The following is an 18,515-nucleotide window of genomic DNA, read 5'->3' on the forward strand; positions in this document are numbered from 1 at the left end:
TCTGAGCCTTCAGCGAGTCCTAATCTTTTTGCCGGTGGAGGGCTTGAAATTATTTCGAAAATTACCAAAATGTGACAGGGAGACCCGAAGCGCGCAAATGCTGTTGGAAAAATGGCACCAGTAGACTTGCTTGATACAGGGCTGCCACAAACCCTCCATTTGTAAAGACCGCAATATCCGTGAAGCACGATAAAGTGAAGGACAATAAAATGAGGTGTGCCTGCAGATGATTCAGCGAAGGTGTCATTAGATACATTATAATAAATATTTGGCCCAATCATTACATGAGTATGATGGAGTTAAGAGAACAGATAACTTCAATCTAGGGTTAACTGGCTTTCCAAAAACTGTAATATCCAGAAACACACGCAAATAATATTTCAAATTAACTGATGACAAGGCAAAACTTCAGTCACCCTGGAAACTGGAGGTGCGTGAGGTTAACCCCAAGTGAGAAGAATCTTAAATCTAACATCATTTCACCTTAACAGTAACTATCCTAAGAGCATTGGACTAACCTATGTTTTCTTTTTGCATCGCGTTGCTTTAAAATGAAAACCCCTACTTGTATGGTACTTGCAGTACTGATGCTTCTTTTTTAATCTCTTATCTCATTGGAAAAGACCAAGTAGGAAGTAGGAAGAGCACGTATTAGTCTCATTTTTTAAAATAAGGAAACGGAGGCTCAGAATGACTAAGTGAGCTGCCCAAAGCCACCAAAGTAGACAGTGATGGGAGGGGCTGACACCCAAGTCGGCTGGCCTGACGGTAAAGTTCTATTTCTCTGTGGCCATTACAGCTGCCGTTTTTTCTTTTCATTTGATTCACTTCACATGGAATGCTGACGTGCCTGGGGAAAATCCACTCTATTCAAAGGTTGTTTCTCTTACAGTTTTTTTTTAAAAACAAATCAAGAGTAATGGCTGAGTTTATTTAACAAAGAAACCATCGCATGTTCCTGCGAAAAGCAAAACAACCACCTACCCGTTTACGGAGTTTCTCTGCAGCATCGAGTTCAGCTTTAATAGTCTTATCAAATTTATTTAATAGTTTAGGCTTCTTTTTCTTCACTGTAAGAGAAAAAGAGGTTTTAAATTTTTATTTTAAGTTTTTGTCTAGAAATAGTTCTTGACAATAGTGATTTACGAAAGTAGTAAGAAACCTAGCATTGGTCCTGAGCCTATAACTGGAGAACCAGGTACAGTCCTGGCTCAGCTCCCCACACGGCTCTCCCAAGCCCCAGGATGACCCAGTCCGTAACTGCCAAACCACAGGGAGACGGTCAGGGCCCTTTTTCTCAGATGCTCGAAGGTGTTCTTGGGAGACTGGGTGCATTCTGGTATCCTGAAACTCTCAGGATAGTGACCTAATTTCTGGAATGAAAATGGTAGGTATGATTTCTAAACTCTTAGGATCAACTCCTTGGCTAAACCCAAAAGGCTGCTTACAACTGTCTCTGAACACACCCACAGTGTTTCCCGATCAGATAAAAGTAGGAAATTACTCTCAAGGGAGCAGGATTTCTTAGTCTAGGACTCAAGGCCCTTCCATTGCATCCTGGACCTGAATTCCAGCATATTCCATACTTTAGCCAGACGGGACCACCCCTCGCTCCCCAAATAAGCTTCCTGCCATTTCTGAGGCTACTTTCTCCAAGGAAAATGGCTTATTCCTTGTCAGATGAAAATACGCCCCTCCTTCAACACCAGCTGAAAACCACACCCACTCCACGTATCACTCACAGAAGTGCTCTGTTTTCTCTATCACACGACTCAAATCCTCAGCACCACATATATGACTTTTTTTTTTTCTGTGGTTCTTCCCCCTAATATATGGGACTTTTGCGTACTTATCTTGGTTCCTTTTCAAATCATAAGTCCCTGCAGAGTGGCACCATGTCTTTGATGCAACCTGAATTTCCTCCTGCTGACTCAGCCTGAAGTCATGACCAGCAGGGGAGGGTTGGGGCCTTCGGGGTGGACCCAGAGCAGATAATCCTGTCTCAGGGCTCAGAGCATGACCAGGTGTGACCCTGAAGGGTAAGCCGGATGTTCCAGGTAGAGAGAAATGAGAACAGTCAGAGGAGAACTTCCTTAATGCTCTGACATTAAACCAACACATTCAGTTCCTTGTGCTCTGTCCCCAGGTGCAGGAGGAGGGGTTCTCCCTCCTAAGGTCACTCCCCGCCCTGCCCCACAGGCCCGCACTCTGCTGCCTCCGTAGGCCTCCTCACTCTGGCTTTCCTCTGAGCCCCTGTGCACGTTTCATAGCGCTGAGGTCTCCACCATCCTAAAGCCAGCAAACCAACCAACCAGGACGAACCTCAGCCTCCCCACCCCCACTCGCCATCCTCTCCCCCCTCCCCTCCCTCGTGGCTCCCTTCCCACCCACAGTGCTTTGTCCTAACCCACCACGGAGGCAAAAGGGAGTCGTCCACAAGGAAGGAGCCTCAGTGGTTAAGAGTCAGATGGTAGGGGCCTGTTCTGTCCCAGATCTGTGACCTAAGTCAAGCTGGTGGTAGACTTTTCCGACTCTCACTTCCCTAATCTATAACATGGGGTAGCGTTCTTGAGAATTAAATAATATTGCATGTGGGCAACTAGCACAGTGATCAACATACAGTAAGTGCTCTGTATCTGAGAGCTAATAATGCGTGTGGCCATCTCTGCAAGTCCCCCTGTTCCTTTTTCTCCCATCCAACCTGGCCCCCCTGCAGCACCGGACACGGCGGACTCCTCCCTCCTTCCTGAAAGGGTCCCTCGCCTTGACTCCTGTGTTGCCCGCTCTCCTGGTTTTCCTCCTGTCCCCCCAGCATGCTGTGCTCATCAGGGTCAGTCTTCAGCCTCTAAAGGGCTTCCACGGTTTAATTTCCAAACTGAGCTCCATGTTAACTAGTTACTTTTCTCCTGAAATACAAAAATCATAAATCCAAGTGCCTACACAGAGGCTTCAAGCTCAGATCCAAAGTGAAATTTGCTACTGCTCACAAATCTGTTCTGTCTCGGATTTGCCCTATTTCAGAGGATGGCGCTGTATTCATCTGTTTCCAAATAACAAACCTGGTCGGTCTGTGACCAGAATAAAGAAGAAGGAACATGAGGAATTATCCGAAGACTGAAAGTAATCGCTACTATTTTTTTTAGCACTCACTGTGTGCCGGTCTCCAGGCCATATCTCCTTTTATTCCCTCAACCTCTTGGACATGGGGAACTTAACTTCACAGATGTGGCCACTGAGGTTTCAAAGGGGTCAGTCCCTTGACACCTCCCCTATGGCCGTTAGCATGGCTGATGCCATCTTGGGCCTGACAGTTCCTCCTGTCCTTCCATTGACACTACCCAGGACTGTACTGTGCAGTGAATCACTTCTCTGTTGTCAGGGGCTTTAGAGTTAAGAGATATTGTTTCATCATCATTAGGACCAGGTGGCCTCTATGCTCTTTTAGTCTCCGAACAATGATGAAGACCTTTGCTGGCGTATTCCGGGCGCCCACAAGACTAGTTACCCACTCATAAATCTTGACTTAGGAATACACGCCGTATTTCCAAGCACCCCATACCCCAGGTTAACTATCAAATTGTCCCAGTGGCCATAGCCTCTGCGAATGCTTCCAGATCATTTTCTGCCCAGTCCCACCCTGTGAGTAAGTTACCCTGTAATAAGTTGATCTACTGGTTACACGGGGCTTCCTGCCTCGTTGTTCGGTCTCAAGATGCCTTCTCAGTTCAGTGGGCACTTTTTGTTCCGTCCGTCCTCCGACACCTCCCCTCTCCCATCTACATTTCCCACCTGAATGGTTTCCCAAAACAGGGAAGTTTCCTAAGTATCTTAGCCTCCTGCCTCTCCCCACAGGGGAGGGGGTGTGACTCATCTGATCACTGAGTTAGGGGGAAGCAACAAGCTTGTGTAGCTCAGTCCCACCCCTTCCCTTCCCCCAGGACGTGTACCACTAATGCGCTGAGCAGACGCCACATCCTGCAGGGAGGGGTCCCCACCCACATGGCGGAACTAGGGCTGCTCTCCACAGCCTGGAGTGGGCGGGTATGTCCAATTCTCGGGTTCAAGATTATGAAACCTATTATTCCTGCTCATTTAAGTCCCATTCTTCAATTTGACTTTTATCAGTAATAAAGCTGACAGTTTGATCACTTTTTTCATTTCATTCCTTGTATATAATATAGTTTCAATGTTTATTGGAGTAGAGTTGATTTACAATGTTGTGTTAGTTTCAGGTGTAGAGCAAAGTGAATTGGTGATACATATATCCACTCTTTTTTTAGATTCTTTTCCCACATAGGCCATTACAGAGTATTGAGTAGAGTTCCCTGTGCCAAACAGTAGGTTCTTATTAGATATCTATTTTATATATAGCAGTGTGTATGTGTCAATCCCAATCTCCCAATTTATCCCTTCACCCCTTCCCCCTTGGTAACCATAAGTTTGTTTTCTACATCTGTGACTCTACTTCTATTTTGTAAATAAGTTCATTTGTACCCTAGTTTTAGATTCCACATATAAGTGATACCATATGATATTTGTCTTTCTGCGTCTGACTTGCTTCACTCAGTACGACAATCTCTAGTTCCATCCATTTGCTGCAAATGGAATAATTTTGTTCTTTTTTATGGCTGAGTAATATTCCATCGTATATAACTCCTAGGCATATACCTGGAGAAAACCATAATTTGAAAAGATACATGCACCCCAATGTTCTTTGCAGCACTATTTACAACAGCCAGGACATGGAAGCAACCTAAATGTCCACTGACAGAGGAATGATAAAGAAGATGTGGTACATATATCATTCCTTATAAATTTTTAAAAATTGGTATTCTCTTTTATTTATTCCACTTTTCTCTTCTCCTCCCCCCAAGCCCCAAGACCCCCTATTGTTGAAAAATATGTCTAAAGCAGAGACTGAAAAAATAGTGACTAGTGGGCACATTCGACGGCATGCTATGACGTGTTAGCTTACATGCTGAGGACACGGGAAATGAACCGACATTCGACTGAGATGGGGATTTATAAATGGTGGAAGTTAGTGTCGTGTCACCCAGCACTGACTCATGTCTCGCAATTGCTCGCTTTGGTTTTGCAGAAGTGTCTGTCAGCAGGACGACAGCAGGACCAGGAAAGCCTGGCAAGCACCTGAGCAGAGGGTTACTGCTGGCATCAGGACTTTTCCCAAGCGCGTCTCCCATGTTCCACTGTCAAAGTTAACATGAGGTTTATTTACAGGGGGGGAAAAAAAGCTATTGGCAGCTTAGGACATCCAAAATACACATTTAACATTAAAATATGTTTGTTAAATAGCCATACTGTACTCAGTGTCAACATATTTCAGTATCATCACGAAAAATAGGATATTAAAAATCTCAAAGCACTCATTACCAAGAGAAATTACTTTGTCCCATAAAATTTCTTTTCACAAACCTTCCTATTTAATAGTTGTTAATATTGCTCCTCTCTTTGAAATTCAAGTTTATTCCTGTCATGACTATTTTTATTTTTAAGTGTATAAAAAGCCTAAGGCAATTTTTCCAACTGTAAAAAAACAGAGCTCTGTTCCTTCTTGTTCTGGGGAAACATGTGTTCTTACTGCAGAACCAGGAGTGGGGTCTCAGGGCTTGTGACAGGATGGAGCAAACTCTCTCAGGCTCTTTGGGCCTTAGTTTCTTCTTCTACAAATGGTTCTCTGAACAAATCCTGCACTTTTAATTTTCAGTTGATTTAAATCATGTTAATAATCCTTCAAAGTAGACCTAGGAGTATCGCCATGGGTTGTTAATTTTGTTGAATTTGGATTTTTAAAAGTGGTTTAGGAACCAGATGTTTATGTTTTATAAAACTTTGAACTTTTCTTTTTGGTCACTGCCATTACAAGTATTGTGTCCTTTTCCAAAACCACAAAGAAAGAAAAAAAAGTGACCCGTTGCATTTCAAATCCTGACTTCCCTTGCCGTGGTTGAAACATTAAGAGCAAATGAAATGGAAAAGAAGGGAAATAAAAGAATAATTAAAGGCATGAAAAAAGACTAACAATACACATGCAGATTATATAAAAATTAAATGTTGACTCCCTTTGCTCTCCACTTGGTCAACGGAAGAAGATGTTTTCATCCTATGGTACATGAGGAGAAGCTGACCACCAATGAAAACAGACACAGGATCTTTGCATCTCTCTATGTCCCTGACACGCTCTGATGATAAGTGACGCAAGGTGCAAGGTCTGCCATAAGGTAGACAGAAAAGCAACTTTCCGGACCTGTCTCCCTGCTTCCAGTCTGTTCTCTCTCTACATTGTCCTCCGGATCTTCCTGAAACACAATCTGTCCCTGTTACCCCATCGCCATGGATCCCCCAAGCACATAAAATAAACACTAAACTCCTCTGCATGCCATCCCAGTAATCCTGCTCTTGGCTCTCGGCCCAAGAGAAATGATGACACATGTCCACACAGTGACTCATATGCACGCATTCACTGAAGCACTGTAACAGCCACAGGTAGACAAAACCCAAACGTCCATCACCTGGTGGATAGACAGTTTATGGCAGAGCCGTACAACGCAATGCTACTCAGCCACGATAAGAATACGTGCAACAATGTGGATCCCTCCCAAGTGCATCACGTTCGGTGGAAGAGGCCAAGTTCACAAAGCTACTAACTGGATGATTCCCTTTACACAGCATTTTAGAAAAGGATAAACTGTTGGGGAAGAAAACAGATTAGTGGTTTCAGAGGCTGGAGGTGGGAAAAGGGGTTGACTCCAAAGGGCATGAGAGAATTTTGAGATACAAAGTCCTAGATTTTAATTGTGGTGGAGAAATTGTAACTAGATGTCAACGCATATGTCAAAACTACACACCACAAAAGGTGGATTTTACCATATGTAAATTACACCTCAATACCTGACTTGACAAGAAAGTTATTAAGGAAGAGACAAGTCACATGATTCTCAATGAAGACTCTCGGGAATTCCCTGGAGGTCCAGTGGTTAGGACTCCGAGCTCTCACTGCAGAGGGCCAGGTCTCGATCCCTGGTTGGGGAACTAAGATCCCACAAGCCGAGCAGCATGGCCAAAAAAACAAACAACAAAAAATAAAATCAATGAAGACTCTTATGATAGGTATATCAGTAAGAGAAGCATTTGGGCATAAAAACATCGTTCTTTCAAAAATAAAATTAAATCTGATTTTGAGCTCTCCGCTGCCAGCCATGAACCTATCAGGAGGTAATTTGAACTTACTCAAATTCAACTATGCTTAAGAAGCTCCTCCCTGCAAATATAAGAAAAAAGGAAGAAAAATTCTCTCCTTATTTAATATCCCAGCTACCTTTTCTGCTCCTGTCTCTTTCTTATCATTCATTCCACCCTCCAAGCACCCTACTTTTAATTTTTTTTTTTTTTAAATTTGACTACTCTTGAAGTATAGGAAACCATTGCTGCTCTTCTGTGTGTGACTCTAAGCAGTGGAGGGGGCCCCAGGCTTTGGACTGAGACCCACATTTTTCACTGGTTCATTCATTCATTCAATTCAACTACTTGCTAAAAAGCCACCATGTTTCAAGGATTGTGCTAAGTGCTGGGGATTCAACAGAACATTCCTCAAGGAGGCTATTGTCTCACTGGGGAGAAAGCTGTAAATGGATAATGAATGCTTAGAGGAATGAGGGTAATTATAAGGGCGACCAGGAGTGCTGCTAATCTTTTTGGGAAGGGGGAGGGAAAGCTTTCTGGGGAAATCGAGGACCTAAGTATAGACCCAGATAGAAGCAGCATTCCCAGCAGAGGAAAGAGTATTTATTTTGTAAATCAATCCCAAGTTTGGGACATTGTATTTTTCACCATTAGTTATTTTTCTTTATTTTTCTAAAAATCTCCTCCTGCTTGGATACAATGGTTTGGTGCAATATATATATTCTTATTATGGGAATCCGGGCTTTCCAGAATTTTGGAAAGCTCACAGTGGTGGAGGCATTGCTCAGGGACCCCGGCCACTGACTTGCTTTCTCCCCACATATGGGTACGTGGCCTTAGTGACACTGAACCTGCTTTAAGAGCCAGAAGAGGCCTGAAATGCACGTTCAGGGAGTTTTAGTTTTGTAGAGAGAGGATGTACACCCCAACTGTAAGAGGTGGCACAGCAAGAATGGGGCTTTTGAAAACATGCAAGACCAAGAGTGGACAGCTGTAGCCCCGCACCCCAGCCAGAGGCGGGATTCAAGATTCCCACGCTGAGGGACAAACCAGCCGCTCTGCCCGGGGCTGCCATCTGCTTTTGATACAACACTGTAAGCTGATTAAGGACCTTAAATTAACTTTACTGGGAGGAAGAGAGAGAGAAAATGAGAACTTCTCCCACCAACTCAAAACCTATCTGAAACGTTGTATTTAGTCAAGAAAAATACATACATCTTGAAGTAAGCCTTTCATAGTTGTTTCCTGGAAGCAGCTTTACTGCCTTTGACAAACTGTCTCCTAGCCACTCTATCTTCACCTCCTGCTACTTACCTGCAAAGCAGTTACATTTCCTTTACACAGACTCTCAAATTTCGCATGAACTTGTGACACTTCCGTGATTTTTCTCATGGTGTTTTTTTTTTTGGTGGTGGTTGGGTGTGGGAGCTTGGAAAACCCTTCCCTCTATTTCTACCAAAGAATACTCTCTTTCAACCTTCAAGGTCTAGTTTAAATGCTATTTCCTCTAGCAAGTCATCTAAAGACATCCTCGTGAAAAAACAACAACAACAAAACTTTCTCCTCTGTGCTCATACAACACTTTGTTTCTAGAAATAGCAAAGTTTCAGGCCGTGTTTAAGTTGGCCATGTGGTTATATATGATGTACACTCTCTTCCCCACGCCACCCACCATACTGCTGGATTGTTAATTTTTGTGAGGAAAGAACTGTGTCTTCCTCATAATTTATTTCCAGCACAGCACATGGTCTGTGCCATGAAAAGTCTTCAATAAATGTTTCTGAATGTACATAAACACATGCAAGCACGAATGAATCAGAATATTCCATGAAATCTTGCCATGTGCTACAACATGGATGGACCTAGAGGGTGTTATGCTAAGTGAAATAAGTCAGACACAGAAGGGCAAATACTGTGTGATTTCACTTATATGTGGATCTGAAAAACAAAACGAACGAACAAACAAAATAAGACAGAAACAGACTCACAGATACAGAGAACAAACTGGTGGTCGCCAGAGGGGAGGGAGTTAGGGGGTGGCTGAAAAAGGGGAAGAGGATTAAGAGGACAAACTTCCACCTGTAAAATAAATAAGTAACAGGGATGGAATGTCACATAGGGAATATAGTCAATAATATTGCAACAACTTTGTATGGTGACAGATGGTAACTGAACTTATTGTGGTGATCATTTCATAATGTATAAAAAATATCAAATCATAATGTTGTACACCTGAAAGTAATATGTTGATTATAACTCAATTAAAAAAAAAGATATTCCAGAAGGGGATATCCATGTCAATTTGTAACTTAGGTGTATCAGTTATTTAAAAAACAATCGGAAAATTGTAAACATCCAAGATAGAGAATGAATTGAGAATGAGAATAGCATGCTTTATAAAGAAGGTCTAGTCCAAAAAGTGTCAACAGACAACAAAAGAGGGGAGGGAGGAGGAAGGTAAGAGAAAGACACAAGGTAAGTGCGAGACAATCCCCACTAAAGATTTTATAGAGAACACCGATATTTCTTATTCCATTCTAGTTTTTCCATATATTTAGAATTCAGAACACAGTGGCAGAATATTAGACACAACTAACCAGTAAGTTCTTGGACTGCAAAGTTCAGCTGATTTTAGTAGAACATAAAAACTACACTAAGCAGCTTGCTTTTTATGTTCTGAGTCTTGCTTAGTGCCTTGTCAAATTATTTGCTGATAATAATAGTTGACATTCATTGATCACTTACCCTGCTAGACATGTGCAACTCACCCAGGCTGCACAAATTGTCAACAGTAGGAGCCAAGACTGGAGCTGGGGGTTGTCTTGACTCCAGTGTCTATGCTTTTGACAACATTTTGTTGTATACCCGGCATCTGGCCCAAAAGTTCAGACACCAGGGTGTTCCTGCATGTTTGGAGAGTGATGACAGCGTGGAATTAAGGATCAGTATAAGTATTATGTTGTGTAAGGAAGTAGCTGAACTTTGTACTACTTGTCTCAGAGGATAAAGGCAGTTAAATAATCACAGTGATTTCCCTTCATTCTGTGTCTCAAAGATCCAGCGTGTACACATTACAGAGACACCTGGCTTAGCAGGAAGGTCACAGGGTATGGAGTCTGGAGGCCAGGGTGTGAGCCTCACTTCTGCCTTTCTTAGGTGACTTGCTTAGTCTCACTTCCATGAAACAGGAATAACATCTGACCCCTACGTACCAACCATAAAGGAACATAAACATAAAATATCATATAAATATTAATCATGACTTCCGTCTATAATACCTTATTTTCATTTCCTTTCATTTCCTTTAAAATTCTGCTCTTTAATTAAATGGGAGATACTACCTTATTAGTAAACGTTTGAGGAACTAATTTTTTTAAGATACCAGATTTGCTCTACGGTCAAACATTTCTCTGGCAGAGATTTTGGACAACTAATAACTTTGCCAAACCATTCCTACAACCCGTTTGTATTTCCTGGGTCAACATTGTACTCCCTTTGCTTCTAAACCCTACTGTGTTTTCAAGCAGGACCACATAAAACATGAAGGGTTGCTTTTTGTTATAGGTATCCAAAGGTGGAATTGGATAAAAAATAATCTAAAGAGCAAAATGATTTAAGGGAAGGAAGAGTAAGACCAAAATAAGTCATTGAAGAAAAACGTGCTCTATATCTGAGATACGGCCTGAAGCTTTGAAATAATCATGTAATGCTAATTTCAATATTATTCATGTTAAATAGCAGTTAAACCACGACAGACCCCATTACATATTTTAGTCTTTCTATGTTACAATTGGAAGTTAATTTTGCTTTTCTTTTTAAAATCAGTGATAGATTTCAGTGGAAGAAAAAAAACCTCCATGCTAAATTTGTCTGGCAGTGAGGAAATCTATAAATTAAGGCAAATAACAAAAAAGAAGGAAACAACAGAGTGAAATATTCAAGACTTCAAGAATCCAGTACTAGGGCTTTTGATGAAATTCCTCCTGCTGGGTACAGGGAAAGCAAGCCCAGATCTACCAATGCTCCTCCAAGGCACAGGCAGGGATGTTGGTGGGAGCTCTCAGTTCTTTTCTCTTTCATTTACAAGTGGGAATTGTGCAAGGTATTCTATTGCTGTGCTTCACACGAGGGTCTGAAATAAATCTGCTTTCATATCGATAGTGGGTCATGTTATTGGCTGTTGGGAAACCCAATCGGCAGACAGCTACAGAAGTGCTTCTGGCAGGAGTCTTTGTTATCACTGTGAAAAAGGAAAATTAATGTGTTTGATCCAAAAAGAGTCCCTTCTGAGCCCACTTCCTCTAATGTGATATATCCACCTTGCAGGTATATAGTAAGGGGAGAAGAGGTAAATCTTGACAACTCAGGGGAGACCGTCTTACTTGCCAGCCTTTACTGATGACTGGAGGGAAGAAGAAAGGCGGACCCTTCCTTTCCTCCTACATCTAAGGAGTAACGGACTTTTGTTCTCCTGAGTCAAATATCAAGTACATGCCAGCAGGAGCTCAATATTCAAAGCTTAAACCACAGTTAACATAAATGTTTTTCTGCTGAGAGACACTAACTAATACAACACAGTAAACATTATATAAAGGGCAATTGTTTTCCTCTGCCCCCTCTGTTGAAATAATGTGGGATTCAGCTGGGAGCAGTCAATGGATCCAGCAAGTATTCCGGTTTATTAAATGTAGTCTGCTGTCTCCCCATAGGGTTATTTTAATAAATTATACATCACTCCCCTTCTAGAGTAATAATCCTTTAACAGATGTGACCCCATATGTTAAGTTAGAAATTTCAGAGATGCTAAGTGATGTGTTTTCTATACATAACAGAAACCCCTTCAGTGCCAAGGCAGTCCACAGGCTTACCAACAGCTAATTCAGACATTAAGAATTTCATCTCCATGTTCACTGTTCCATGAGAGAATAGCCACCTTCCCCAAATTTTATTTTAGACACAATTCTAACAATCTTGATCTTCTGGTTCTAGAGGCTAGCACCTTTACCTTATTATAAGTATATCAGAAAGAAGTGAGGGTTGCTTGAATCAGATATACACTCAGTAGCAGGATGTAAAAGCCAACAGACTGAAGTAAGAAAGACATCAGAAATGAACCCAGCTCAAATAGCATTCCAATATGGGTCAAATTGTGTACAGGTAAACAGTGCTAACGTATTTCAACAGCCCCAAAAGGTATCTCTGCACAATAACTGATGTTCATTAAAATGGGCACGACAGTCTCTAATCATGAAAGAAAGTTAAACTGTGTGCGGCATACAATTTAAAAAGGCAGAGGAGCATAAAAAGTATTTTAGAAAAGCAGCTACCAACTTTTGTTAATTTTGTTTAAGTGGTGCTTAAGGATCTTTAAAGTCATGTTTAAATATCTGTTTCCGTGAAATATTGATTTCCCAGTAATGTCAAATAACACAATAATTCTCAAGCCTGTCCACACATCAGTATCACCAGGGGAACCTGAAACAACACAGACAATCCCAAGCGCCATCAGATAAGAATCATGAAGGGGGTGGGTTAGGGTTAGGGTTAGGGTTAGGAAGCAACAAGACACTCTACTAAAAAAAAGTAAGTATAGGTAACTCTGCTCTGCAACATCTCAGATATATCTGAAGATTAATATATGTTACACACATGAATAATGTAGGTATCTGTAAGCTTAAGTTTCTAACACTACCTTGATTTTTACTTGATTGTTCAGATGTCAACAAGGATGTACACATCTGATTGGTGTTTGTCAGCACTGATACTGGTTTTGATGATTACATCTTTTAAGACAGAAATTACATCTGGCTCACATTCTTTTAGACAACATCAAGGATTTCGCCAAACCCAAGTGGATATCTTTCAATACAATTTGATCATTGCAATGACAGAAACCCCAAGAGTGCCTCTGGAGTTTCTCCCTGTGTGACAGAAGTGAAAACCTGCTATTACAGAATGTATTAATTTGGATTTGTAGGAGTACGGTGGACATGATAAGATGACCACAAACTTTCAACAAGCAACCCAACTGTAAAGATCTGGATCTCTGGAGAATGAGAGAGAGTTGTGTTTACTCTGGCAATAGCAGGATGATAAAGTGACAAACGATTTCTGATATTTTAATAAGTAGAAAATACATGTTTAAATGGCCAGGTTTTAATTACAGACAAATGTGAATATGGATCAATAACAGAGACATAAACCTATAATTCAACATATTGAAAAATAAAGCCATTGCCTTTCTGAAATATATGTAGTGGAAATAACACAAAGAAAGAGATGTTATTTTCAAATACTAAGGTTGAGAGCATACTTTCGAAACAAAATCAAATTTCTAAATACTTCCATATCATACATGAAACAATGGCCTGCAAGGCACTTACATCAGATAATGAAGGGCAGTGATCCCTGAGAGACAGAGATCAAATTTTTCAAAACCAGTGATAAAAAGAGAACTCTAAATGTAGACAGAATAGACATGTTACATACAGGGGAACAAAAATATGAATAACAGATTTCTTAACAGAAAAAAATGAAAGGGAGAAGAAGAGAGTGAAGCAATATTTTTAAAGTATGGACAGAAAAAAAAGTCAACTGAGAATTCTATACCCACCAAAAATGTCTCTCAAAACAAAAATATACAAAAGCTGTAAGAATTCATCACCAACTGGCTTGCACTGCAAGATACGTTAAATGACATCCTTCAGGCAGAAGGAAAATAAAAATAGCGGGAAATACAGATCTACACACACAAAAATGAAAGGACTGGAAATGGTAACTGCATGGGTTAACATAGTTTTCTTCCTTATTATTTAAGTCTTTAAAAGATAATTATTTCAAATAAAATAATTGTTTAAACAAAAACAATAACCATGTTGTGTAAGCTTTAGAGAATATGTAAAATTAAAACGTCTGACAACGATAGCACAAATTCTAAGGGGAGAAGAAAGCAGTTTTTTTGCAAGTCATTTAAGCTTTTTTTAAATTAATACTAGACTCTTTCCAGAGTAACACAAAGTTAAACAAAAAGCATAGTTTCTATGATATTAAGAGCTTTTTTTAAAAAGATCACCTTGACCACTTAGTATTCTTTTTTTCACAGGTCAGAATATTGTGAGTGAAGAAAAATATAAACACTAAACAGGCAAATTTCAAACCCCATATGTGAAAGCTGGTTTTTAAATAATGAGAAAATGTTGGCGTTGTACGTCTACAGTCTGTTGAAATGATGTTTGGTGAACAAGTCCGTGGGAGGTACTCATGGAGATTAAACAAGGACTCTTGGTCTACAAAACTTCCTCTTTAGCCTCTCTAGGGAAAATTCTTTGGACGTTCAGAGATGCTCCACAATTTTTGTGAATTCTTTCCTCTCTATCCTGTGCTAAGTCAACAGGAGAAGAGCTTTGCTCTGAGAGAGAGGCAGGGCCCACTGGCTAAGAACGTAGACTTAGCATAGCAGCCCATTTCCTCACTTCACGTTCTGTCGTTACTCTCTGAGCCTCCCCTTCCTTGAGAAGGAAGTATATTATCATAAGGTTCTATATAGTGTATGTGAAGTAGTATAATATTACTTGAAGGTAGATTGTAATGAGTTAAGGATGTATTCCATAAACTCTAAAACAATCACTAAAGTAACAAAACAAAGAGTTATAGTTAATAACTCAACAAAGGAGACAAAATGGAATCATAAAAATTATTCTATTACTCCAGAAGAAGAGAGACAAAGGAAAAAAAAAAAGGAACAACGAAGAGATGTGACAAAGGTCATTTCATAAGGATACAGGAGTGAATTCATTAGGAGAACATAATAATCTAGATGTTTATGCATCTAGTAACTGAGCTTCCAAATGCATGAATCAAAAACTGACAGAGCTATAAAGAGAACAGAAAAATCTACAAATCCATCAGAGATTTTGATATTGCTCACTCAACAACTGATTAAAAAAGGAGAGAGAATATCAGCAAGGATAAAGAAGATGTGAATCAAAGTATAAACTAAGTTGACCGAACTGATATTTCTAGAACACTTTCCCCAACGACAGCAAAATACACATCTTTACTAGGGCACACAGAATATTTTCCAAGCTTCCAACTTAAAAAACTAAAAAAAAAAGAAGAGCAAATTAAACCTAAAGCAGTAGAAGAAAGGAAACAATAAAGGTCAGAGAAAATATCAATAGCTTAGAAAGCAAAAAAATAATAAAATCAATAATATTAAAGCTGACTTTGAGAAGAGATAAATAAACTGACAAAACTCCAGCCAGACAGATCAGGAAAAAGAGAGAGAAGACATAAATAACCAATATCAGGAATAAGTCAGGTGATGCCACTACAGATCCTACAATTATTAAAAGGATAATGAGAAAAAAAAAAGGACAATAAGAGAATATTATGAACAATATTATGTGTCCATGAATTCAACAAATTAGATGAAATAGACACAAGTCTTGAAAGACACAAACTACTAAAGGTTACTCAAGAAGAAATAAATAACTTGAATATCCTACATCAATTAAAGAAATTGGATTTGTAATTAAAAACTTTAGCACAAAGAAAACTCCAGGCCCACTCATTTCACGGGTGAATTCCACCAAACATTTGAAGAAGAAATAATACATAATACATTAATTCTCAGAGAAGAGGGATTGCTACCCAACTCATTCTATAAAATCAGCATTACTATGAAACCAAAACCAGGCAAAGACATTACATGAGATGAAAACTACAAACTGATTTGCTTCATGAACATAGACGTAAAAAATTCCAAACATAGTTTTAGCAAAGTAAATCCAACAATATATACAAAGGATAATGCATCATGAGATTTATCTCAGGAATGTACACAGTCGGTTTAATATCTGAAAATCAATCAATGTAATTTATAATATTAATACAATAAAAATGAAGAACCATATGATCATATTATTAGGCACAGAAACAGTCTTCGACTGAATCTAAAACCCAGTAACATAGAAATAGAAGGAAACTTTCTCAATCTTATAAAGAGTATCTATGAAAAATTTACAGCTGACATCATACTTAATGGTGAAAGGCTGATTTTTTTCCCCCAAAGATCAGGAACAAGACAAAGATCTCTACTCTCATAAGTTCTGTTTGAAATTCTACCAGAGGTTCTACCCACTGAATCAGGCAAGGAAAAGAGAGAAAAAGCATCCTGATTGAAAACAAAGAAGTAAAACTGTCCTTATTTAGAGGTACTTAAATACTTTGTACAACATCTGATAGAACCTGAAGAAAACTAATGGAATATGTAAGTCAGTTTAGGAAGGCATCAGGATAGGAGATCAGTATAGAAAAATCAATTTTCTTCCTACATACCAGTAAAAAACAAGAAGAAATTGAAATTATAAACTAATACCACTTACATTTGCATCCAAAAATATAATATACTTAGGACTAAATCTGACAAAAGATGTGAAAGATCTGTACATGAAAAACTATAAAACAACGCCGAGAGAAATTTTAAAAGCCCTTAAATAGTGAGACACACCAAATTCAGAGACCAGAAGCCTCAACATTGTAAAGACCTCAGTTCACCACAAGTAAAGATATAGATTTTATACAATCTCAGTCAAAACCTCAGCACGTTTTTTATTTGGTAGAAATTAACAAACTAATTCTAAAATTCATATGGAAATACAAATAATCTCTACTATAACCAAAACAACTGAAAAAGAAGTTTCAAATTCTATGATTTCAAGATTTCCTATAAAACGAGATGAATCAAGACAATGTGGTATTGATATATAGAGAGATAAACAGATCAATGGGACTGAATAGAGTTCAGAAATAGAGCCATATGTATAAGAACATTTTCAATGGAGGTGCAAAGGCAATTCAGTGGGAAAGGAATAATCTTTGCAGCAAATTCTCATGGAATACTTGAATCTGAAAATCTGCTCTGACCTATATTTCTCCACTGAATTTATTTGGTTATTTATTTGGTTATTGTGGATTCTTTTTTTTCCCAAAACTTTTTATTCAAGTAGAGTTGATTTACAATGTTTTATTAGTTTCAGGTGTACTGCAAAGTGACTCATATATATATATCCATATATATATGTTCTTTTTTTTTAACATCTTTATTGGAGTATAATTGCTTTACAATGGTGTCTTAGTTTCTGCTTTACAACAAAGTGAATCAGCTATACATATACATATATCCCCATATCTCCTACCTCTTGCGTCTCCCTCCCACCCTCGCTATCTCACCCCTGTAAGTGGTCACAAAGCACCGAGCTGATCTCCCTGTGCTATGCAGCTGCTTCCCACTAGCTATCTATTTTACATTAGGTATGTAAATCATTTGGTAACAATATTCTATTGTATATATGTGTCACATCTTCTTTATCCATTCATATGTCGATAGACACTTAGGTTGCTTCCATGTCCTGGCTATTGTAAGTAGAGCTGCAATAAACATCGTGGTACATGACTCATTTTGAATTATGGTTTTCTCAGGGTATATGCCCAGTAGTGGCATTGCTGGGTCATATGATAGTTCTATTTTTAGTTTTTTAAGGAACCTCCATACTGTTCTCAATAGTGGCTGTATCAATTCACATTCCCACCAACAGTGCGAGAGTGTTCCCTTTTCTCCACACCCTCTCCAGCATTTATTGTTTGATTTTTTCATGATGGCCATTCTGACTGGTGTGAGGTGATACCTCATTGTAGTTTTCATTTGCATTTCTCTAATGATTAGTGATGTTGAGCATCCTTTCATGTATTTGTTGGCAATCTGTATATCTTCTTTGGAGAAATGTCTATTTAGGTCTTCTGCCCATTTTTGGATTGGGTTGTTTGCTTTTCTGATATTGAGCTGCATGAGCTGCTTGTAAATTTTGGTGATTAATCCTTTCTCAGTTGCTTCATTTGCAAATATTTTCTCCCATTCTGAAGGTTGGCTTTTCATCTTTTTTATGGTTTCCTTTGCTGTGCAAAAGCTTATAAGTTTCATTAGGTCCCACTTGTTTATTTTTGTTTTTATTTCCATTTCTCTAGCAGGTGGGTCACAAAGGATCTTGCTGTGATGTATGTCATAGACTGTTCTGCCCATGTTTTCCTCTGAGAGTTTTATAGTGTCTGGTCTTACATTTAGGTCTTTAATCCATTTTGAGTTTATTTTTGTGTATGGTGCTAAGGCATTCTTTTACATGTAGCTGTCCAGTTTTCCCAGCACCACTTATTCAAGAGGCTATCTTTTCTCCATTGTTTATTCTTGCCTCCTTTACCAATGATAAGGTGACCATATGTGCATGGGTTTATCTCTGGGCTTTCTATCCTGTTCCATT

At 39.3% G+C, this 18,515-nt stretch overlaps 1 protein-coding gene across 6 annotated transcripts in view; it reads right to left on the bottom strand.

The window, feature by feature from the left end:
• The window catches only part of ASPH (aspartate beta-hydroxylase), a 243,162-nt gene that overhangs the window by 100,174 nt on the left and 124,473 nt on the right, over window positions 1–18,515 (bottom strand). For all 6 annotated transcript variants that reach the window (XM_060287666.1, XM_030859675.2, XM_060287664.1 and 3 more), the window contains one exon: window positions 985–1,070. In XM_060287666.1, the coding sequence (XP_060143649.1) occupies window positions 985–1,070 (86 nt within the window). The remainder of the gene's footprint in view (window positions 1–984; window positions 1,071–18,515) is intronic.

Source organism: Globicephala melas, chromosome 17 (assembly GCF_963455315.2).
Source record: "Globicephala melas chromosome 17, mGloMel1.2, whole genome shotgun sequence".
NCBI lineage: Eukaryota > Metazoa > Chordata > Mammalia > Artiodactyla > Delphinidae > Globicephala > Globicephala melas.